This window comes from Vipera ursinii, assembly GCF_947247035.1.
Source record: "Vipera ursinii genome assembly, chromosome: 1".
Classification (NCBI taxonomy): Eukaryota; Metazoa; Chordata; class Lepidosauria; order Squamata; family Viperidae; genus Vipera; species Vipera ursinii.
In genome coordinates this window covers 94,352,263-94,376,899 of record NC_139512.1, presented here as the reverse complement: position 1 = coordinate 94,376,899, position 24,637 = coordinate 94,352,263, and the positions used below count along the sequence as shown (strand labels likewise).

The 24,637-nt window shown below is 36.3% G+C and overlaps 1 protein-coding gene across 1 annotated transcript in view; it reads left to right on the top strand.

Moving 5' to 3' along the window:
- The first annotated feature begins 1,806 nt into the window (after window positions 1-1,806).
- The window catches only part of CSTF3 (cleavage stimulation factor subunit 3), a 65,967-nt gene continuing 43,136 nt past the window's right edge, over window positions 1,807-24,637 (top strand). Inside the window, exons 1-3 of the mRNA XM_083348788.1 lie at window positions 1,807-2,046; window positions 15,689-15,790; window positions 15,914-16,009. Coding sequence (XP_083204914.1) covers window positions 2,017-2,046; window positions 15,689-15,790; window positions 15,914-16,009 — 228 coding nt within the window. The 5' untranslated portion in view covers window positions 1,807-2,016. The remainder of the gene's footprint in view (window positions 2,047-15,688; window positions 15,791-15,913; window positions 16,010-24,637) is intronic.

Genomic DNA, 24,637 nt, shown 5'->3' with positions numbered 1-24,637 from the left:
CCTTTGGAGAGGATCATTGACCCTCCTTTCTTCTTTTTGTATTCCCCTCTGGATTTATTTTCTTTGCCATTGTTGTTCTTTTGTTTTATACTGTTGTTGTGTTTTTGTATAGCTCTGTTTTGAAATGTTGTTCAATAACTGTAAATCACCCAGAGTTGCTGGGGGTTGGGTTGGATATATATTTAATAAATTATTATTATTCATAGGTAACTATACCAAGAGCAATTTCATAGACTAAGGTACCTACCAGAGGTTCTCTCTCAAGGCACAAAGGTCCAGACTCAAATTACCCTACTTTGGCTACTTTAAAGACCCAGCTTTCTGGAAAAGGGCTTAATGCTGGGAAAGGTGGAAGGAGAGACGACTGTCAGTAGCAAGGTGGAAGGACTCTTTACGGTGAGGATGAGTGCACCATAGAAAAGACTTGAAGAAAGAAGTCAGGGATAGATCATCACGAAAAAAAATATCTATCTCTGGTTGCTAGAAATCGAAAACTACTTGATGGCACATAAAACGCTGCTACCAAGCCCACCTTTTCCAAGAACAGCTGCAGGAGGGGGGGGGGCATGAGCCACAACTGGGGCAGCAAAATCCTTATCCTTACACAAGAAGCAAGAAAACCAGAAGCTTCCTTAGGAGTCCGGGAGCAAACAGCGTTACAGCCAATTATTTATTTTAATTTTAATTCCATTTATATCCCGCCCTTCTCCGAAGACTCAGGGCAGCTTACAAGCTTAGCAGTAGCCTTCATTCTATGTATATGCCTGCTTATTAGAGCTTTCGCCCCCCCCCCCAGCGGCATTTTTACAAAGTCAGCTTATTGCCCCCAACAATCTGGGTCCTCATTTTACCTACCTGGGAAGGATGGAAGGCTGAGTCAACCTTGAGCCTGGTGGGACTCGAACCTGCACTAATTGCAGACAGCTGGTGTTACTTAAGGAGGCATTAGCCCACTGCTCCACCAAGGCTCTTAAGAAAACTAAACACATGCACCCCGCCCAAAGGATTTATGCATAATGCAGAGATCCCCAACCTTGGCTACTTTATGACTTGTGGACTTCATAAGTCATAAAGGAGCCAAGGTTGGGGACCTCTCTAATAGAGCATCTCATTCTGGCGATGTCGCCCCACGGTTTCATATGAATAATAGACAAAGAGACTGAAACTCTTGGGGGGGGGGTTTGTCGAGATTGCCTAACGCAGGGGTCGGCAACCTCGGCTCTTTTATGACTCGTGGACTTCAACTCCCAGAATTCCTGAGCCAGCTATGCTGGCTCAGGAATTCTGGGAGTTGAAGTCCACGAGTCATAAAAGAGCCGAGGTTGCCGACCCCTGGCCTAACGTTACATCGGTTACGAGCCCAGAAGCACACAACGCGTAAGAAATTCTAGAGCAGACGGGAGAAAAAGGGGGCAGGTCCATTAATAACCCCATCGTGCAGAAGGCTCTGTTTCTCACGTCCACGTGACTTATCCGCACGCCTGGGCAAACGTCCTCTGCGTTAAAACCTTCCCGACACACCACTACCCGCCAAATCAAAACGCGCCCGCTTTGCTTTTCTTTCCGCTCATGCGCGGTGTATGTGGCTTGAGTGTAGTCTCCTTCGTTCCCGGCATTCCCGTCTCACGCTGCCGCTCTCTCCGTTCCAGCTCGCGTTCTGTTTGTTTAACCCCTGGCGCGCCGCTCCCTGCGCTTCAACCTTCCATTCCACACAGAAAGACAACACCCCCCCCCCCCACTATTCCTTGCGCACTCGCACTTTGCCGGTCAGCCCCGCCCCCTTCCTTTACTGAGGAAGGCAAAGAGTTGGGGGCGGTTGAGCCGCCATTTTGTTCCTCGGGCGAGTGGAAGCTGCACGCAGGGTTTGATTAGTTCACTTACGGGCTGCCCGGGGATTTTGCGAGGGAAGAGAACGGGAGGCGGGTGGGCAGGAGGGTTAAGAAATAGGCATATCTATTGATATCGGACCCTGCTTCCTGCTCCCCCCGCTACTTCCGGGCACCGTTTTAACCCGCCATGTCTGGAGAAGCTCCCGCCGGTGACCAGGTGAGCGGCCAGGGCCTTCCGAGCTCAATGAAGCAATTGGCGGGGAATCCCTTCTCGAGAAGGGGTGTGACTGGGCTCGGCTGACAGGCGGCTGAGGCTTTGGGGAATGAAAATGGCGGTTTCTAGAATAATGAGGAGTAGGCCTTATTAACGTCTTTGTGTTGGGGGGAGCTGTTCCTCTTTCTTCCGTTGTCGCCCCCGCTCATTTCAACTCATAAATGTGGCGCGGACCGGCTGTATTCGTTTTACTTTCTGTTCCGCCATCCCAGTTGCTGTAAGTATTTCCAATTAGTACAGTCTCCAAAGGCACCACCCCCGCTGAGGGTTTTTTTTTAGGCTAAAGTTGATCTTGGTAACTCCACAGTCGCTTTGATTTAATTCAAGGAAGTTTACCATAAATACATATAGAACCATAATTTTAGCATGCACTTCTAGTGGCTTGGTTTAATTGGAAGTTGAAGTACAATTTCTCTTTTTAAATGTTGTAAGAAGCTAGGGAAACAAATGTGTGCTAAATTCTAACATAAAGCAACCTAGAGGTTTATGCAATATGTTTTCATAAAAGAATATTAAAAGATTTGAAAAATGTTTCAAAATATAACTTCTGAGCCCTATGTACTACATTTTTGTATCTTCAAATTGAGGTGGATATCTTTAAAAATTAAACTGATGTAACAGATTTGCTAATAAATGCATTGTTGCATAAACTGTGTCCTTGAAAGACAATATCGTCTGTGTCTGTAGGTGTGTACATCTAAGAAAATTATATGCAAAAGGTATTAGGATTCAGACTCATTGGACTCTTGACAAAAACTAGTTTTTACATAGATGTCCCTCACCTACTTTCACAGCTGCCTGTTAAAAATGTACAACTTAATCTGTTCTGTTGAATTATTTTTACTTAATTGTAGGCAGATTATATGTATAAATTTAAATATTATTATTATTATTTTTATTATTATTAATTTAATTTATATACCGCCCTTCTCCCAGGGGACTCAGGGCGGTGAACAGGGCAATACATTAAAACTAGATACAAAAATTAAAATAATTAAAACATGATTAAACAATGCCCATAAAATTAATACAAATTTAAAATTAAAGTCGTTTATAAAAATCCCACCCCGTCCCATCAGGCCAGGCCAGCTTGTTTTATCGCTTCTTTTAAAGTATATCGCTTCTTTTAAAGTAAACATTAAGAAATAAAGATTTTATAGTTTCTGTGGAAACAATGAATGTTAGGGATGGCTTCCTCTTTTTGAATCTTTGTATAATTAGTTTTGAAAGATTTAAAAAGACATTGAAAAAGCAAAATTGCCTTCTGAGTTCTCAGATTTCTGGGGGGGTGTATATTATTTATATATATACACACATACATACACATATATATATACATGTATATGTGTATATATGTATATGTGTGTGTGTATATATATATATATAGAGAGAGAGAGAGAGAGAGATTGTTTAGGAAACAAGCATACTCTGCGGCACATATCAACCAACAACATACAGCCTGACTTCTGATTTTTTTCTATGGGAAGTTAGATTCTTTGATCTATATGCAAAAAACCCCAGAGTACTAGATACAGTTATGGCATGTTTTATTTCACTTTTAGGGGTAGATCCTCTGGGTGGCAGACTTGTGCTGTATTCTAAAAACAACGTTCATCTAGTTCTAGTCTAACTTCTTGTTTCCCACTGAAGCCTGTTAGATGTCTCCAGAAGTTCACAGCAAAGCTTAAAGTTCTTTTTAAGCAATTGATATTTATTGATATTCTTCCCTACTTTCACTAGTTACTGAAATATCAGAATTGAGAATAGGCCAGGAAATTATTTTTAGGGTACCTGTTTTTTGTGTCTGGTTTGGAACTATTAAGCTATTATTGACTACCCTTCTTGCTATGATATATTGTTTGTAAGTTTCTCCTGATTCTTCCAACAACACAACAATTTGAGATGTCATGTTATGCAGACATTTTTTAAGCTGCAGTTGCCTCATTCGTTGTGCATTGAAGGAGACCTAGACATCTAAGAAACAAAGGACTCAACAATTGAGTCCAGTAATGCTTTTAATACTTTCCTATCAGAAAAGTGCATAGAATTGGATATACAGAGACAGATTGCTTAGCCTTATCCTTATAGTTTAGAGATGGGAATTACCAAAAACAGGAGATATTTTTTATATTCTGAAAATGTTTTATAATCTATTGGAGTTCTTTTCTCCTGACAAAGGTATTTAGCATCTCTCCATTATACAGATTTGTGTACATCCATTTGTTGGGCGGGCATAAAGTTACAGTAGTGTTTCTCAATGTTGGCAACTTTAAGATGCTGGCTGGGGAATTCTGTAAGTTGTCCATGCTTCTGCTATGGTTGAGAAACACTTGTGTTGTTGTTAGCTGCGAAGTCGTGTCCGACCCATCGCGACCCTATGGACAATGTTCCTCCAGGCCTTCCTGTCCTCTACCATCTTCTGGAGTCCATTTAAGCTCACGCCTACTGCTTCAGTGACTCCATCCAGCCACCTCATTCTCTGTCGTCCCCTTCTTCTATTGCCCTCAATCTTTCCCAGCATTAGGCTTTTCTCCAGTGAGTCTTTCCTTCTCATTAGGTGGCCAAAGTATTTGAGTTTTAGCTTCAGGATCTGGCCTTCTAAAGAGCAGTCGGGATTGATCTCCTCTAGGACTGACCGGTTTGATCGCCTTGCAGTCCAAGGGACTCGCAGGAGTCTTCTCCAGCACCAGAGTTCAAAGGCCTCAATTCTTTGGCGCTCAGCCTTTCTTATGGTCCAACTTTCACTGCCATACATTGCAACTGGGAAGACCATAGCCTTGACTATACGCACTTTTGTTGACAGGGTGATGTCTCTGCTTTTTAGTGTGCTGTCTAGATTTGCCATGGCTTTCCTCCCCAGGAGCAAGCGTCTTTTAATTTCTTGGCTACAGTCCCCATCTGCAGTGATCTTGGAGCCCAGGAAAATAAAATCTGTCACTACCTCCATTTCTTCCCCATCTATTTGCCAGAAATTGAGAGGGCCAGATGCCATGATCTTGGTTTTCTTAATGTTAAGTTTCAACCCAAGTTTTGCACTCTCCTTCTTCACCCGCAACAAGAGGCTCTTTAGTTCTTCTTCACTTTCTGCCATTAGAGTGGTATCATCTGCGTATCTTAGGTTGTTGATATTTCTTCCGGCAATCTTAATTCCAACTTTTGATTCATCTAGCCCTGCCTTTCTCATGATGTGCTCTGCATATAAGTTAAATAGGCAGGGCGACAGTATACAGCCTTGCCGGACTCCTTTCCCAATTTTGAACCAATCAGTGGTTCCATGTCCAGTTCTCACTGTTGCTTCTTGACCCGCATATAGGTTTCTCAAGAGACAAATAAGATGGTCTGGTACTCCCATCTCTTTAAGAACTTGCCACAGTTTGTTATGATCCACACAATCAAAGGCTTTAGCATAGTCAATGAAGCAGAAGTAGATGTTTTTCTGGAATTCCCTAGCTTTCTCCATGATCCAGCGTATGTTGGCAATTTGATCTCTAGTTCCTCTGCCTCTTCGAAATCCTGCCTGTACTTCTGGTAGTTCTCGATCCACATACTGCTGAAGTCTAGCTTGTAGGATTTTAAGCATGACTTTACTAGCATGAGAAATGAGTGCAATGGTGCGATAGTTTGAACATTCTTTGGCACTGCCTTTCTTTGGAATTGGAATGTAAACTGATCTTTTCCAATCCTGTGGCCACTGTTGAGTTTTCCAAATTTGCTGGCAAATTGAGTGTAGCACTTTTACTGCATTGTCTTTTAAGATTTTGAATAGCTCAGCTGGAATACTGTCACCTCCACTAGCTTTGTTGTTGCTCAGCTTTTCTAAGGCCCACTTCACTTCACATTCTAGGATGTCTGGCTCGAGGTCAGTGACCACCTCATTGTGATTATCTGGGACGTTAAGCTCATTCTTGTATAGTTCTTCTGTGTAATTTTGCCACCTCTTCTTAATCTCTTCTGCCTCTGTTAGGTCCCTGCCATTTTGGTCCCTTATCATGCCCATTTTTGCATTAAACGTTCCCTTCATCTCTCCAATTTTCTTGAAAAGATCTCTGGTCCTCCCTATTCTATTGTTTTCTTCTATTTCTTTGCACTGTTCATTTAAGAAGGCATTCTTATCTCTTCTAGCTATTCTCTGGAATTCTGCATTCAATTGGGCATATCTATGTTTTTCTCCCTTGCCTTTCGCTTCCCTCCTTTCCTCAGCTATTTGCAAAGCTTCCTCAGACAGCCATTTTGCTTTCTTGCATTTCTTTTTCTTTGGGATGGTTTTGGTTGCTACCTGTTGTACAATGTCGCGAACCTCTGTCCATAGTTCTTCAGGCACTCTGTCTATCAGATCTAATTCCTTAAATCTATTTGTCACCTCTACTGTATATTCAACAGGGATATGATTCAATTCATACCTGAGTGGCCTAGTACTTTTCCCTACTTTCTTCAGTTTAAGCCTAAACTTTGCAAGGAGAAGCTCATGGTCTGAGCCACAGTCAGCTCCTGGTCTTGTTTTTACTGACTGTATAGAGCTTCTCCATCTTTGGCTGCAGAGCATATAGTCAATCTGATTTCTGTGTTGACCGTCTGGTGATGTCCATGTGTAGAGCCGTCTCTTGGGTTGTTGGAAAAGAGTGTTTGCTATGACCATCGTATTCTCTTGACAAAATTCTATCAGCCTGTGCCCTGCTTCATTTTGTACTCCAAGGCCAAACTTGCCTGTTATTCCAGTTATCTTTTGGCTTCCTACTTTAGCATTCCAATCCCCCATGATGATAAGGACATCATTTTTGGGTGTTAGTTCTATAAGGTGCTGTAGGGCTTCATAGAACCGGTCAATTTCTTCCTCTTCAGCACTGGTGGTTGGGGCATAGACTTGGACTACTGTGATATTGAATGGTTTGCCTTGGATTCGAACTGAGATCATTCTGTCATTTTGAGGATTGTATCCCAGTATTGCTTTTTCTACTCTTTTATTGACTATGAAGGCTACTCCATTTCTTCTGAGGGATTCTTGCCCGCAGTAGTATACCTGATGGTCATCTGAATTAAATTCACCCATTCCTGTCCATTTTAGTTCGCTGATACCTAAGATGTCGATGTTCAGTCTTGTCATCTCTTGTTTGACCACGTCCAACTTTCCTTGATTCATGGATCTTACATTCCAGGTTCCTATGGAGAAAAAATCTTTACAGCATCGGACTTTCCTTTCACCACCAGACACATCCACAGCTGAGCGTCCTTTCGGCTTTGGCCCAGTCGCTTCATTCTTTCTGGCGCTACTAGTACTAGCCCTCTGCTCTTCCCCAGTAGCATATTGGACGCCTTCCGACCTGAGGGGCTCATCTTCCAGCGTCATATTGTTTTGCCTTTTGGTACTGTCCATAGGGTTTTCATGGCAAAGATACTGTAAGTTGTCCATGCTTCTGCTATGGTTGAGAAACACTATTTTAGAGTAATTTATGAAAGATAAAAGGGGAGTCTTAACAGGAATTTCTTTTGTATTCATGAATATGGAAACATTAGAGATATCATCTTCATGTTTAATTCTGTAGTCCGGTCTCTTTTTAAAAGAAAGTCAAGTATTAAATGTATTTTGAACAAAACATAGCTATTCACTGACTATATCCATGTATCTACTGCTGGAGAAGAATTAGTATTGTATTCCTGGACTCACATAGTCTGTGGTTAAATGCCCATTATGAAGATGTGAATAACTGAGAAACATGGAAATGGAATCTCTGCTTAATTAGCATTAAAATTTTTGAGGACTTCAAACTTCTCAACCCAATTTTATGGAATTATATGTGTGTTTGTAAAAAATTGTGTGTCATCCAAACTTGGAATGTCACCATTTCTGGTTACCATAAACCAAAACACTTAAAACCAAGCAGAAATTATAATTGCTTCAGATTTTTAAAGGAGATAAGATGGCTCCATGATACAGTTCTTTGAACTATTCAGAATGGTTTAGTGCATTGTTTCTTAAACTATTTCTACTCTTGAGAATAGTGTAGAAAATACTGGAATTGGTTCAGAGATCCAAGAGAAAGTCTTTAATGTTTTTTGGTTCTACTCTATTGCAAAAGAAATCTTTTAAAGGGGAATATTTGTAGCTTTGATTGGAAATGAGGGGTCCTTGGTGCTCTCTAAGCTTAGTTGTTTTCTTGCAGACATTTAATTACCCCAAATAGGTAACATCATCAGTGCTAGTAAGGAGTGGAGTTTGTTCTTGCTTTATATTCTAGTGGCTTGCCCTGTCAGTATTGATGGGAGTAATCTTGGGGGTTCTTTGGTTGATCTGTTTACTGTTAGCTGTTGGGCAATTCTGTGATTGGGGATTAGCAGAGATCACAGTGGCAAACTAGAAACACTGTATACCCAAAAACCACCCATACCAATCACACGCTCCACTACCAACGCAATAACCCAACCTCCCAAGCAAAGTTGTGTGAGAATGTTATTTAGAGGAGCACAAACACATTGCAGCAATCCTGAACAGTAGAAAAAGGAAACAGCATCTATACAACACCTTCCAACAAAATGGATATCCACACAACTTCATCAAAAAGTTTCTGACCACTCAACCCAATGTAGCACAACCAGCACAAGCCATAAAAAGAATAACACTGCCATACATCAAAAACATCTCAGGAACCACCAAGAGAGGATTACATCCACATGGAATCAGCATAAAACACAAGCTAACTTAAACCCTCCTAAACATCCTAAGAAAACTAAAAGACTCAGCAGTCCCAGAAGAAAAAAACAGGAATCATCTACAACACACAGTATAATGATTATAACAGCCATAGAACAAAAGACTGGCAGAATGCATCCATGAACATCAACTAGCAGTCAGAAGACACGATGGAAGGTCTTTAATTTCACAACATATAGACAGACGTAACCATAGTTTCAACTGGAAACTAGCAATGCTAGATCAAGCCAAGTCCAAAAACGCCAAGGTATTTCTAGAAACCTGGCACTCTGACAAATTAGCCATCAATAGATACATAGACATAAACAATATCTACATACTATGTAAAAGAAACAATCAGCAAGCCCAAAAGTGAACAAAAAGGCCAAAACCCCTCCCTGCCAGCAATTAGCACCCAGATGAGCATAGATTAACTCCAAGATTAACATCAGTCCAACAGTCAAGAAGCAAACAGTACTATAGCCCAATCAAGGAACTTTCAAACTCACAGCCTAACCAAAGAATCTCCAAGTTCACTTCAACCAACACTGACAGGGCAATCGATTAGAATATAAACTGAGAGCAAACCCTCTCCTTGCTAGCACTGATGATGTTACCTACTTTGAGTAATGAAACGTCTGCAAGCAAACAATGAAGCTTAGAGCACCAAATGTCCCCTCAAGAAATCCTTGCTTCCACGAAAAAAAAGGAGTGACAAATCTGTTCTCAGCTATCAAATTGAAACAAGTAGGAAAAATCATTTTACATGAAATTCATAGAAAATGTAAGAATTTTTAAATTTTACTATCTTTACATTTTTATGAAAATGTAATTCAATATAAGATCATATATTAAACTAGATCAAACACTGACTCTAAGACTTTAAGGGACCCCTGACCAAAAAATGATGGAATATAAGTTTGCACAGTTCATTAAGGTTTCTAATAAAATAATATATCAAAAGAATCCTTTATTTTTGGACTCTTTTTAATTTTTACTAACGTGGGGCTTAATATGCAAATGAAGTTGACATTTTGTAACCTTGTTGTTATTGAATTGAAAATACACACTCCAAAGGACAGTTTATATAGGCAGCTAAACTGTTCAGTGGCCTTTCTTTTGTTGCCCATATCTTTTCATAGATAGCCATATGTTTCAATTTTGTACCAATAGAAAAACATCTATTTGCATACTGTACAGCACCATGATCTCTGGGAACTAGATTCTTTTACAGTTTGAATTATATATGCTCATAAATCTTAATTGTCAAGCCCAAGCCCAAACAAGACAGTGAAATCCATTTGAGTCCAATCCTTTATTTTCTTAGAATTAATAGACAGAATCTGGCCAAGCTCAAGCTAGATATATTCTGAGAGATTCTCTTTGCTCCTCCCCCATCCAGCTTGGACTACACAGTCTCTTAGTCTAGGCCAGGGGTAGGCAACCTCGGCTCTTTTATGACTCATGGACTTCTGGGAGTTGAAGTCCATGAGTCATAAACGAGCCGAGGTTGCCTACCCCTGGTCTAGGCCTCTCTCTGGAAAGGTTCTGTGTTGCCAAAACTCCATCTTCCCATTGCTTCTCCAAATGCACATTTTATAATACCAGTTGACTTGAATATTAAAGAGGAACTGAAGTCCTCTTAACTGTGTTCTTTTAGCCATCCTAAAATCTACAGAAGATGATTTCCCCAATTTTTAAGATAATATACTGACAACATGATTCACAAACCAATATTGTTCCATAATCATATGGACACAATATGATTTAATCTACAGCTTTAATTTATGCTTGACTTGGAATAAATCATTGAATTTATAGTGTTTATTTCTGAGTAAATTTGTATGAATTCATGGCATCCTGTTTTAGCAATCGGAGGTGGGATTCTAATCTACAACTGGAGTTTTACTACAACTGGAGTTTGTCTAGAAGAAATGTTCAAAATCGTAGCTATTCCTGATTTTTACTAGGATTAGGGTTTGTTGTATCACAAAACTTGTAATCAGTGCTATTCTTAAAGTGCAGTTGTCATGGTTCCGATAGATGAGACCAACTAAAACAGAATTCTGAGGTTTGAGGTTTCCTTTAAGAACATGTTTATTGGCTACAAAGCATCAGGACTGTCAAAAGTGAAACCAAGACTAAAGTTCCCTCCAAAAAGTTACAGTATACAAAGTTAAAGTTTCCACCCCATTACTATGCAATCAGCTACGTTTCCCAATAGAACAATTTGGCAGGCTTTCTAACAGAAAGCTCAGCTTCCCACTCTAACAAACAGAAATGACCTTGGTTCCCCCGAACAGAATTAAGCTAGCAGAAAAATTGCACCACCACTGGTGGTAACCAAAAACAAGCCAAATGGCTTCAGGTTCCTTGCAGAGTTGACAATAGTGTTGAAATTATGTGGCCCAAATCAAGCTTGACTCCAATCAGAATAAAAAGAGATACCTTTAAAAGATTATTGATTTGCTGAAATCAGATACTATGCTTTAGCTAAAGTAGAAGAATAATGTGGAAAAATATTACTGTTGTAATTAGTTTAATATTCAAATTAAATGTAAAATATTAACATAAAATGTAATACCTAAAGTTGCTTTGTTAGAAAGGCTATTTTTAGTTCAGGATATTATTTTGATTTTCAAAAACAGATTTAAAAAAACAATAACGTGATTATAGTTTGTTAGCTCATATCAAATGAGCTACTTGGTCGGTTAGATTTTGGTAGCTATCATTGCTGGAAAAAATAGCCAGTGTCTATTACTGCTAAATCAGCACTTCTAACTTTCTGAAAGTTAGAAGTGTAATACAGCATTCGGAAATGCTGTATTACAATAGAGGAGGATCTACTGACATAGCTTAATAACACGGTACATGGTGTATTATATACTGTATTCTAAAAATTGATAGAGTAGTGTCCTTCCAGATGTGTCAGCAGCTTTTTGATTCTATCGGCTATGGTAGCCTTCTAGACTCTAATAGTTTTAGTTTATCTGTTGTGCCATGTCCAAAGAGGGGTGGTATTGTACTTACCAGTTCCTGGACCATTGAGAAAAGGATTCCCACAGAGTCCATTCTTTATTCCATTGAACATTGACACAAAACTTCTTAGCGAGGATATGCTAATGATATACGGGAAGTGATTAATATAATTGAAACTTCTGTAATTTGGGCTAAATGGGAGAGAGAAGAAGTTAAAAGTTAAATCAAGGCAAGATAGAAAAATAAGATTTAGTGATGGATATTCTGTTTTTATTGATTTACACTCTTGAAACAGTTTTGCAGCCTAATATATTCTTTATTCTTCAGTTGTCACTAAGTTTACAAAACACATTTCTATGATTATGGCTAACCTTTAGAAATGTTTGGTAATTGCAATTAATGCAAAGCAAAGCAGCTGATTTTGTTTTAATTATCTGGTGCCAAAATCTGCACTAGTACCCAATTACAAGTGACTTTCTTCTCATTTTATTCAGTATAATTTAGGATGTTGATGTTAAACTCTCTAAATTACTTAGGACCTCACCATATAAAAGAACTTTTATGCAAAAGATTCATTTATATGCTATGTGGAGGTATTGTTATTAGGCCATGAAATAGAAATTGCTTTGGCAGCCCACATCTTTTTTTCTTTTATCAGAATAGCAAAGAAACATCTGTTTCTTCAGATTTTTAAACATTAATTTCTGAACTGAATTTATGTCTTTGCATTTTTATTTTATTTTGCATTGATTCTTAGCCACCTTGGTTGATTAGATTGCAGGAAATGTGAGGTATAAATTAAATAAGCAATATAGAAAAATACTTTTGCCAAAGAAATATGGGAATTTTTATTACAGGTATGAGCAGTGCTTTCTAGCCTGAGGACAGCACTTCTTTTTGCCTTCCCTATGAGCTAAATCAGCAGAACCAAGTTTTTTAGACTACTTTCCCCCCCATTTTTGTGGGCCAAAATTGATTATTTAAGCGATGCCAGCCTAAAACAACTGTTATACTCCTTCAAATATTATCTAAATGTTTATTCACAAAAAAGTGTAAATTTCAGCCCCAGTTTCAGTAAGGCTTTTGTTCAGTTGAATTTCAGAAGGTATGTACAACTTGTAGACAATGTGCTGTTCTCCCATTTTTAAGTGTTATGGGCAGTCTACAAAATTATTCTGTTTATTAATTGTATTGCTGCATGATACATACGTGCAGTTCTCGACTTAGAGCTACAATTGAACTCGGAATTGTGATCATAAATTATCGCAGTTGGTAAGCAAAGTGCTGTCTGTGATTCCTTCATTTAATAACCACAATCCTGGCTGTTCCCACTGCAGTCATTAAACAGAACCTTGGGGTGGCGAGGACCTGGGAGGCATGGGGAGGCCTGCACTGCAGCATCTCTCCAGCTCATACACGGCCTTCCCTGGGTCTGTCAGGGCCTCCCCATCCTGAGGCACCGTTGCACAGCTTCCTACCCCGTTGGATCCCACATCCTTGGGCCTCCTTCCCCCCATCACACCTTTTCTAAAGATTGCCTTTTGCGAGAAGAGGCAATCAATGCACCACATTCCTGTATAAAAGCTATATGGTGCCATCCCAGAAGTGTGTTCCATTTCAGAAGTGGCTGCAAGTTTGGAAGTGGGACCTAGTGAGGCAGCAAGCAGGCTCAAGGCACGTGGTGTCCCAGCCAGGTGGAAAGTAGGCCCAAGGGACCCAGCAGGGAAAGATGGGTTGGGGCAGCTGCAGCATCCTTGTGGTTGGTTGTAAGGGTGGGTGCATTGACAAATGCCCAAAGTTTGTTCGTGTAATCATGGGATGCTGCAGAGGCTGTAATTTTGGGTACAGGTCATAAATTCCTTAGTTCAGCATTGTTGTAATTTCAAACTCTTACTGATTAAATGGCTGTAAGTGGAGGACTACCAGTATGGTCAATTTCATAATTGGTTCAGTTGTTTCCAGTTACTATTACAAGTGGAAAGTAATCTTTACCACCTTAGTTTTCTTTTTTGTAGGCTATATGTGGTTATCAGCAGCAGTCTTGGCTGTAGTCACACCCATGTTTTTAAGAACCAGTCTATGAGTAAGAGGCATTCGTCTAGAATCTAGATGAAGACGATGATAGAAGTCAGCACTTTGCTTCCCACATACTTTTCCCCTATTTGCCACACTGTTTGTCCTTAGGTACCGTGTTTTATATTTATAATGTACTTGGTATAAATGAGTCTTTAGCAGTTCTCAATCAAAGCATTCCAGATGTATTTTGTATCCAGATTCCTTTGTGCCTGTGAGAAGCATTTAGATACAGTCCCTCAGCTTTGACAACCTAGAATGAATATTCTAAATTAATAGTTCTCCTTTGTTTTGTTTTTCATAATGAATATTTGCCAAACTAAAAACCCACTGAACTTTCCTATCCAGCATTAGGTTGCTGAGTTTACAGACAGTCCAGTATTCACATATTTGCAGTTCGTTTTTCTCCTTAAGGGCCATCTCCTAAGTGTTGTCTCACGTATACATAAATTAAATTCACGTATACACACTTTATTATTGTTTGATCCACAGACTTTCTAATTCTTTCTCCTTGGTTCCTGTAGCTCTCCTTATCAAGTTAGTTTCCCTGTTGTTTCTTTTTTTCATTCTTGGTCATTCTGACTCCTAACTCACAAACATCACTTTTGTTCTGTTGCATTATTTGATTGTGCTGTTTCTCTCCCCCCCCCCATTATGCTAGGTAACTTTTCTATCCCCATGCTTTTTGAGCAGTTTAATGTATCAAAATAAAATTAATTGCCTTTCATTTGAAGCTAAAAGTGCACCTCATCCTAATGTAATTGGTCGTTCTATCAGATGGATGGATGGAGAGAGGGAGAGAGCCTCCTTTTCAGTAGAAGAGCAGAGCAGAAAAAATAACACATTTATAAAGGAAACTGATGGTAAATTCTGTAAAATAAAATATTGAGGAGAGCCATTCCAAAGAGAACAACAACTGCTCGTATTCACATTAGCTTTAAGGTCTGCACTTAACAATTAAAACTGATTGGATTCTTGTTACGTAACATTGAATCACCTTGGATCATGGACAGGTTGGTTAGAATAGTTACAGTGACTTCTGCTGTAGAACATGATAATAACATTTCTGTGACTGTTTATATTCAACATGCTTAGAAACTTCAGCTAAAAGTGAACTATACTGTAGTATAGTCAAAAACTGGCATTCAAGTACAAGAAGGTTTCTATTCTAGGTTCAGGAAATTTAATGAAAAACATACTTGTTAGGCCCGTAAAAATGTGTTTGGGTATATTATCATGTATACCTTACTGACATAGCCTGTTGTTGAGAACATACCATCCCAAATTTGAGAGAAGTCTAAATACTTACTCTTTGAAATTGGATTTAAAAAGTAAGTAGGATTTAATCCTACCATTTAATAAGAAAAAAATATTCTCTCATCTTGGCATTTTATGTTCTGTGTACAGACTTCTTTTAACTTTAAATAATTTGGTAGTAGGGGTTTACAAATCTACGCCTTAATTTTTTTTAGTTTAATATGATATTCAAACATTTTCCCCCCTAAAACATGCTTTAAAAGATACACATTCACACACCATAATCCTCAAATAAGGCTCACAAAACCTGCATAATATTGTGATTTAATGTTACTTTGTGAACCAATGAAATAATAAGCACAGAAGACATTGAATTTAACATTTTCAGTACTGGCTTTAAGCAATCCATCCAATGTAGTACATTCTACGGGTACTTCATATGTTCCTCTATGCATGCTTAAGTAGTAGAAAAAATATACCATTTGTTAATTATAACTATGATTATATAAATATGAAAGTTACAGATTGTGGATGGCATTGGATTTACCATGTTAGTTGTTGGCTCTTAACTTTCTGCTCTGTGTTTTCTAGGCTGCTGAATATGTCCCAGAAAAAGTAAAGAAAGCTGAAAAGAAACTAGAAGAGAATCCATATGACCTTGACGCTTGGAGCATTCTCATTCGAGAGGCACAGGTTTAGTGAAATAGGATTACATTTCCTTATCAGTGGGTCAACTCACAATGCTTGGTTCTCAAGTAAATGTGAATACATTTTACATCATAAATATTGTAAATATTATTGGTTTTTAATTTTTAGAATCAACCTATAGACAAAGCACGGAAGACCTATGAACGCCTTGTTGCCCAGTTCCCAAGTTCTGGCAGATTCTGGAAACTGTACATTGAAGCTGAGGTTAATATTTTCATATTTTTTCTTAATCATATAATAAGAATTTAAGTAGGGTTGAAAAATGATTTCTTAGGTGCATACACAAATTCAGGTAAAAGAGGAGCTGAACATTTCATAATTTATGTAAAATAGGAGAAAAGGGTAATTAAAGTGATTCCAAATATTTGGGTCTATATGATCTGGTGATTGTTGCATTGTGGACTTGCAACAACATTAAAACAGTTTCAATGGTATTGGAGTGCTTTAGCCTTTTATTTACTTGTCGTGTCAATTTATTGCCTCCTGTGTCATTTATTTAGAGCTCCTTTTGTGCATGTAAGTTAACAGATGGTTGTATGACCTTTTGGGCTCTAATAGTATTTCTGAACCTGATTTCAGTAGCTGAAAGTGTTTATCTGGGTTGGGTGGGTGGAGATGCAGGCAATTTTTATTTGACAGTGAAATGTGTCAAGCAAATTTATCCAGAATCAAGGGTGTAAGTACATACATCAAGATATTTCATAATCGGAGCAGGCAAGCATTTTATCCTGTTTTGTTAAAAGCCTAAAAAGACTTGAAAGACTTAAGCTTTCTGCAAAATATTTTTTTCTAATTCTTTATTTGGATTTTTAGGCCTTTCACTCCTGTTCAAAGGTTACATTTATAAAAATGTTTAAAAATTGTAGATAATAGCTTTTCTGTAGAATAACATTACATAAATCTATATAATATGGATTGAAGATCTTCTGCATTATGTCATGTATGGCATAAAATGAATAGGTTAATATATTTTGGGGGGAAAAAGAAGTGTAAAGTATTACAGGATATGCATTTATGTTAAATGCCTTTCAGAGATTATGTAAAAAGCTATGGTTGAGATTGTTGGAATAAGTATATAACGCACATTCAAATATAGAGATACTCCGTTACATGTTATGCTTTGTAGGGATACATATACCTACCCACTCAGCAACATATATGTCACTCCAATTAAGACAATACTTTGTGATTAACATGCACTGAAGTTAAAATTTCTTTTTAGGACAGTTTTCTATTTATGATAAACTGTCTAACCAGGACTATTTAGAGATTATAATTGTATCCAGCATTTTTGTTCCATGAATATTAATTGCTTACATACCCAGGATAATGTGTTGGATACTATCCTATATTTTTTCATTTCTGCATATAATAAGTATGTATGGTTATCACAAGTTTAGATAAAAGAAACATGCTAGTTCTTCTATTTTTTTTAGGAGACTTGAAGAGCTGCTTACTTTTTAGTGGGGGTCTCAATGGAGCATTATATAGTAGATTTAAATCTATTACAATAGTCCATTTGCCTTCTTGGTATTGTTTTTTTTCTTAAGGGAAATATTGGGACATCTGTAAAAATAAGCAGCTAAACTAAATCAACACTATATGCCTTTCTTAAGTTTTACCCATTAATAACACTAACACATTCTGAGGGGTTTTATTTAATAAAAAAACTTATACTGGTAGCCTACTCCAGTGTCTTGAACTTAACTTGATAATAGAAATTAAGATAAAAGTTTTTGCCTGAGCATTTTTTTTCCTTGTATGTTAAGAAAAAGTTGACTTGCTTTTAATGAAAATCAAATTTTGTTAAAAGAACTTGATCAGATATTGGTAACTTTAATTACAGAACAGTTGTAAATGATGAGTAGGTTTTAGTAAAAGTAGAACCTTTTAGTAATCTGCCTTCATCCTAATATGGCATTTGAGCAAAGTCCAGAATCCCAAATACTGTCTATCATGGTCATCATATTTACTGCCAGCTCTCCTGATCGGTCTTCCGTGATGCACAAAATATCCCCCAAGTCATTACAAATTAGCACTTACAACATATGAAAGGGAAGTTGGGTTTTCCCCCCTCTTTATTTCCATGCTTATAAGCAAATTCTTTGTACACAGATATCTCTGTATGTCTCAGGTTCTCATCCAGTTAGAATACATATAGGGCAAATTATCAGTCAGTAATTGAGTTTATATTTCATATCTTCCTTGCCTAATTTGAGGCTTGCCAGATTTGTGAAACTGAAACTGCCGTAATTCCTGAGCAACTAAAAGTTGTCTATGCCAGCTAGAAATTCTGTGAGCTATAGTCCTGCACATTTGAAATGAGAGGATATGTATTTCTTTTTACAATTGGAAATAGGATTAATAAAAACTGTAAAGTATTTATATTATAATCTTTGTCTTTATAATTATCCTATGTCACCAAGTAGCTCACTGACTTTGCACAAATATTTGATTTCCCTAAGCAGAGCAGAAGTGTTTTTTTCTTTGCTGCGGATTTTTTTTAAATTTTACACATAGCTTAAAAGCCTCATTTGACACAATCAGCATATTGAAACCTCTGTTGCTTTTAATGTTTTAAATTATTTGAAAACAGCTTTGAGTTAGCAGGATTCTTAAAAATGGGGGGGAACCAATGCAGCAGATTGCAAGAAAGAATATTTTGAAGTGATATTTAAGGAAGAGTAATTTTGCAAATCAGACCTGAATTCCAATTGTAGACCAGTTCTTGTAACAGTTCTACTTTTAACCTTCTGCCGCCCTGATCTGTGTGAAATATTTTTTGTACACCAGTCCTTAATAATTAGTACACCCTTTCATATAAAAACACCAATGTTGTCAGTTGGAGCAGAATGACAGGAGAAAAAGTGATACATTGACCATTTTTCTTACACTGGACAGTATCTTCAGAGGAGGGAAATAAGCACCAGTTCTTCCTTAACAGTTATTATACCTTTATTGCATTCAGTGATCAGATATATACTTGGAAAGTTCATTTCCTTCATGTTGAATAACACATTCCTAGTAATTTTGCTTTTATTTGTACAATTAAAAAAACTAGATTGTATATTATAAGCTCCCTAATGTTCATTGGCATTTCTTCAAAGAAGGAATGGGGCTATGGCAATTTTGTTTGTTTCTGCTTTTTCACCCATACCTATAATGCCAAACGTGTGGATAAGTTGAAAAAGAAAGACTTGCTTCACTAAAAGAAAATGAGTGAGATAATGTTCTGGGAATCCTCTTCTGTAGTGTATCTCTACAACTCATTTCAGGGAATTTCTCAATTGTAGATCCTTAAAATATTCTAGACATTAAGTTTTGAAGTGATAACTCTTATATTTATAAGCTGTATCATTTGACTCCACCCCTAACTTTAAGCAAAGTTATTACTCAGTGAGATTTGAGGACATGAACAAGAATAGCCCATGAGAACTTTGGATAAAGCTTTGTATTAAGAGACAGCCTTGTTGGAAATGTAAGAGAAATGCATGTGTAGGTTACTAATATCAGTAAAGGTGATTTATGTGAATAAGAAACAATACCATTATATTTTGCTTGAACAATAAAGTAGTATTTTTGCCCAAGTGAATACGATCCAAATAGAAGCAACAATATTGAAGTAATAATGACAGGTGTCATCATTACAGCCAATGGAAGAGTTAATTATACAGTGGTACCTCGGTATTTATTGGTAATTTGTTCTGGAAGATGTGATGAATACTAAAACCGATGGGTACTGAGAAAACCATGTGAGCCACTATTTCGGCCGGAAGAAATAGCAAATCACAAGTCAGCTGACGTCAGCAAGTTCTTCCTTGCGCGTTGACTACTGGGAGAAAGATATGTGCCAGGAAAAGATTTCTGCTTCAAAATGCGTCAAATAACGAAATTGACAAGCTTTGAAGCAGTCAAGTGCAGAACTATGACTGTATTAATTTTCTGATAGGAAAAGGAGAAAAGTCCTTTTCCTCCATATTATATAAGATTGCATTTTGATTGGGATATATCATGAACATCATGAGACCTCTGTGCCAGTACGTACCCATTATAATAAGTAATTTCTCAGCAGGTCTAAAATAATCTGCACTGTACAAGCAACTGTTTGTACCAAGTCACACAGTCCAGTACTTTACTACCTGGTAGTAACCCTTGGCTTTTCCATCCAAAGATTGAATCATAAACATTTTGCATATGAATGCTGTCCTTGAAACTAGGGAGAGTCTTGTTTATATGATAAGCATGTGGTGATAAAATAGATGATAGATTTACTGTCATATGGTAAGGGAGATTTTTTTTTAGTTCTTGCTAAACAATGTTAACCATAAAAAGAATAGGGGATTAAAATCTCTCAGAATATCACTTTTGTCTTTAGTTTTACTTTATGCTGTCTTCAAAAATATTTTGTATTGTAACCATAGAGATTGATATTTTTAAATTTCTTATATTTGACTGTCCAAAAATACTCTCTTGACTCATTACATTTTAATTTATAGTTCACAGTATAAATTAATATCATTGCAAAATTTATCTTCATCACTTTTTCATCTTCCTCTTAATCATCTGTGCAGGCTAGGAAGACTGCATGGTAAACTCATTTTCACTCATGCTAGGTAGAGAAAATACTCAGAAGCAGTTGACCCTTCCCAGGACAATGGGCAGAATCACTTACATATATTTTCATTTGTATATAGAAATGAATAAAGCACTACAGATTATTATGGGAATAAACACATATTGTCATGTTTTTGTGAACTAAGCTAAATCATTTCATTGCCTGCTCTCTAGAGAAGAACAAATGGCGGGGTTGGTTTCAGGTTTGGAAATAATGCATTCCATTTTGCATTTTTGGGTTGATAATCCATATATTCTCTAAAATAAGTGTGCCTTTTCTCTATGGAGATGCTGATTATATTAGAAGCAACAGACTACATTTGGAGTTCCTGAATAAACCTTTCTTGAATCATAGGCTCTTACTTGGCTTAGGGAAATTAAAGAAAGTGGCATTTTCTTTCTTCTTTTACATACTTCTGTGAATACAAAGCAATCAGATATTCTTGGATAAGCTTCAAAATCTTCAACATTGCTTTGCTCCATTTCTTTGCATTGGTTTATTATTTTGATGCAAACTTCATACATTCTGCTGTTGACCATGTGATTAGTATTTGGAATAGATTGGATAATTTATCCCACCTAAAAAGTTTGAAAATTATAAATTCTGCTCATTTCTATAATGTTTGCAGTACATGTAAAAGGATCTAATTATATAAACCTTGGAGACTAACAATAAGCATTTATATATATATTCTTATCTAAAACTTAAGTTTTAAACTAAAATTGTAGATGGGGTTGTGCTTAGTTATTTATTAGAGCAACAATAGGGAATTCTAACTTTGTAAAATGATAAGAATGTACAAAGAATTTTCAGATTAAGTTTATTTTTAGTTGCACTATTTTTATACATAAAAATAAAACGATAAATTGAACACAGCTATTAACTAGTAACATAGTTACATAATTTTATTTAAGTGTAGCAACTAAAAATGAACTCTTAAAAAGTGCTGCTTGTATATTATACACATAACACAATACTTTCAGCTTAAAATAATATACTGAGCATTTGTTTCATGTATCTGCCTGGGACACATGGATGGATGAACTTTCTTTTCCTTTCTCTTGTTATATGTTGTTTCACTTGTGGTAAGTTTAATTGAAGTTTCTCATCCAGGAAATTTGTTCTGGAAGATTTTCTACCTACCTCACAGGGTTGTTGTGAGGCTTGTTTAAATGTTTTCGTTCCTTGATCTATCTATCAATTATAAATCTTTCATTTTTTTGTGGGATGTATTTCCTAAGGGTCAATAGTATACTAAATTGCAAATGCTATTTGTTTGGCTTAATTTTCTAGAATGGATAGATGAATGATTATGGTGAAATGCTAAACATTTATGCTATACATATTAGATAAAATTATTTCTATTTTGTAAAGAAGTTTCAGTAAATATTTTAGTTTTTTCCTCCCCCCCCCCAACCGTGAAAAAGAAATTGGATAAATCTAAATTTACCTTGTACTTACTAAATGATTTAAGTTTGACACCATATAACATTTTGCTTAATTTTTTTACAGCTAAACATGATATCTTCTGATTTTTGTAGAGTTGTGAAAATTAAAGACTTTGTGGTTTATTCACAAAATAGAAAACTCTGGTTTCATACACACACAAATAAATAATGAATCAACAGTATGTAATGGCAATAAAATGAATTATTTAGATGAATATTTCTGTAACTCATAAGAACTATCATATACCATTACGTTTAAGTTGAAGTAAAATTTCAGTTTTTCATTCCACATTTGTCAAATATAATGTGCCTTCATACATATAAACTAATGTTAAAGAAAATGATACTTACACTCTAGAGAGTTAAATCTGATTACCTATCAATTTCAAACTAGTACATCAGATTTTAATATCTTTTACACTTGAGAATATCAGTAACCCTAAATTTAGATTCAATTGAATATCAGCATAGACTGGCAGATACTTTGCCAAGTGAAGAAATAGTAGATACTAGTCCTAAAATTTAGTACTTTGAAGTTATTTTTATTTTTTCTTATTTTTCCTTAATTACTTTTCATATGAAGATATTAAGAAAAAATGTGAAAAATACATGATTTAGATTACTTTGTTGTAAAATATTTTCCCACTGGTAGAAGTCCTATGAATTTCCATTCATGTGCTCTGTAAATTATATTTGTCTTTTTCAATTGTATGGATTCTCTGTACAAAGCAATTATTCTTAGATCTTTTAAGTATTCTCTAAAAAATAATATTTAAAAATTGCACTTGTCTGTATTTTCCCTATTTGTTAATAAACATTACTTTTTGTCTGTTGTAGTTTTGCATCAGAAATCAGAACTGATTTGGTTTGTAATTGGCCCTGGTTTTTAAATGGCTTATTTGCTTTATCACAGAAGATGCAGGTTTTTTTTGACTTCTAAAACCTGCATTACAAAAGTAATTTGTCATAAGGTTTAGGATTATTTAATGTAATTTATGAGGTAATATTTTCTTCATAAAAAATAAAATTATAGAAGTAGGAATGACTGCATATATTTTTAAAAACTTCAGTTTTATTCTTTATTTTTTTTTAATTTTAATTCCATTTATATCCCGCCCTTCTCCGAAGACTCAGGGCGGCTTACAAGCTTAGCAGTAGCCTTCATTCTATGTATATGCCTGCTTATTAGGGCTTTCACACACACACCAAGCGGCATTATTACAAAGTCAGCTTAATGGCCCCCAACAATCTGGGTCCTCATTTTGCCTACCTCGGAAGGATGGAAGGCTGAGTCAACCTTGAGCCTGGTGGGACTCGAACCTGCACTAATTGCAGGCAGCTGGTGTTACTTAAGGAGGCATTAGCCCACTGCTCCACCAAGGCTCAGTTTCAGTTTTATATCATGAAAATGTGACCACAATATTTTTCTTTAATATATCAATTTTTTAAATTGGCAATGATTTAACAAATTGTTTCTAAAAATCAGTCATACCACTAAGCCTCTGAATTCCAGAACTGTTAGATTATCTGGATCCCTTCATTTTCACATATTACCCTGACTTATTTTGGGACTGTGTTGGCTCCTCTGTAGCAACACTTATTTAAATGTCTGCAAAGATAGTCTTAATCTTACTTCTAAATATATTTCAAATTCCTAAAGTATTAGAGGTATTAGTTGCTAAATGTAATATATAACCCATCATAAAAAAATAATAGTACCATTGTGTGTGTATAAAGTTCTGAAAAAATAGGCATATTGGAGCCACATCTATCACAGTTCAGTGATAGATGATGGATATCAACAACTTTATTGATTAGCCCTTGGGCCATATCAAAGTGCAAAGTTCCAGCAACAAACTATCACCAAAACTTGATAAAAGCAATTCAAAATGGAATTTGACGGATATCGAATTATTTGCTTTATATTCTCAGGACTATATAACCTTCACTTCACAGGCTAAATTATTTACATGTAAATTTGCCAAATACATAAATTAAAAATATGTATCATTTCCTGTATATAGTCTGCTTCAAGGAACTGCAGATTTTTAAGTTGTTGCCAATTGTTAGTTTTGTCTTCTGAATTCAGCATTTACCCATTACAAATGGACAGATTAAGGAATCAGAATAAATTTAGCGCTGTTATAAATTTTTGTAATGCTCAAGCATAGCTCTAGTAATTCTAGAAAATATCCTGTAATAGCATTTCATTATCATACAGATCAATTTTTTAAAAACGAAGTTTTTCAAATTCTGTGATGGAATTGTGTTACTTTTTTAAAAGAATCAGTTTGTACTTTTGATTTCAGTAGTTTTACTTTTAAAAATTGGTAGAGGAGTTGCCAACAGTAATTTTAATATGATAACCAACAGATTTAATTACTGAAATGTAAATCCTTAGGAAAGCTTCAACTGTTTTTGAATATGAAGATATTTTAAAAATTGCCTTTTATATGTATTCATTCACTAGTGCATGAAATTAAGATAAAATAAAGCGATGATCAAGTGCTTTCTAAAAATTGACTTCCTTTATCAATGCTTAAATTACACAGTAATGTCAGAAGATTTCTTTTCTCCCTTTCTATGTATTTTATTACAAAGAAAAAATTAATTTTTGTGAAATCGTCATGCTCTAGATTTTACCTGTTCAGATAAAATCTGGTTTTATTGTAGAAGAAAGTATGAATGAATAAATAATAAGGGCTAAAGAAAAAAAATGATTGTAGAATAATAATAACATTGATGTATTTTGGAAATCAACGGTGGAAG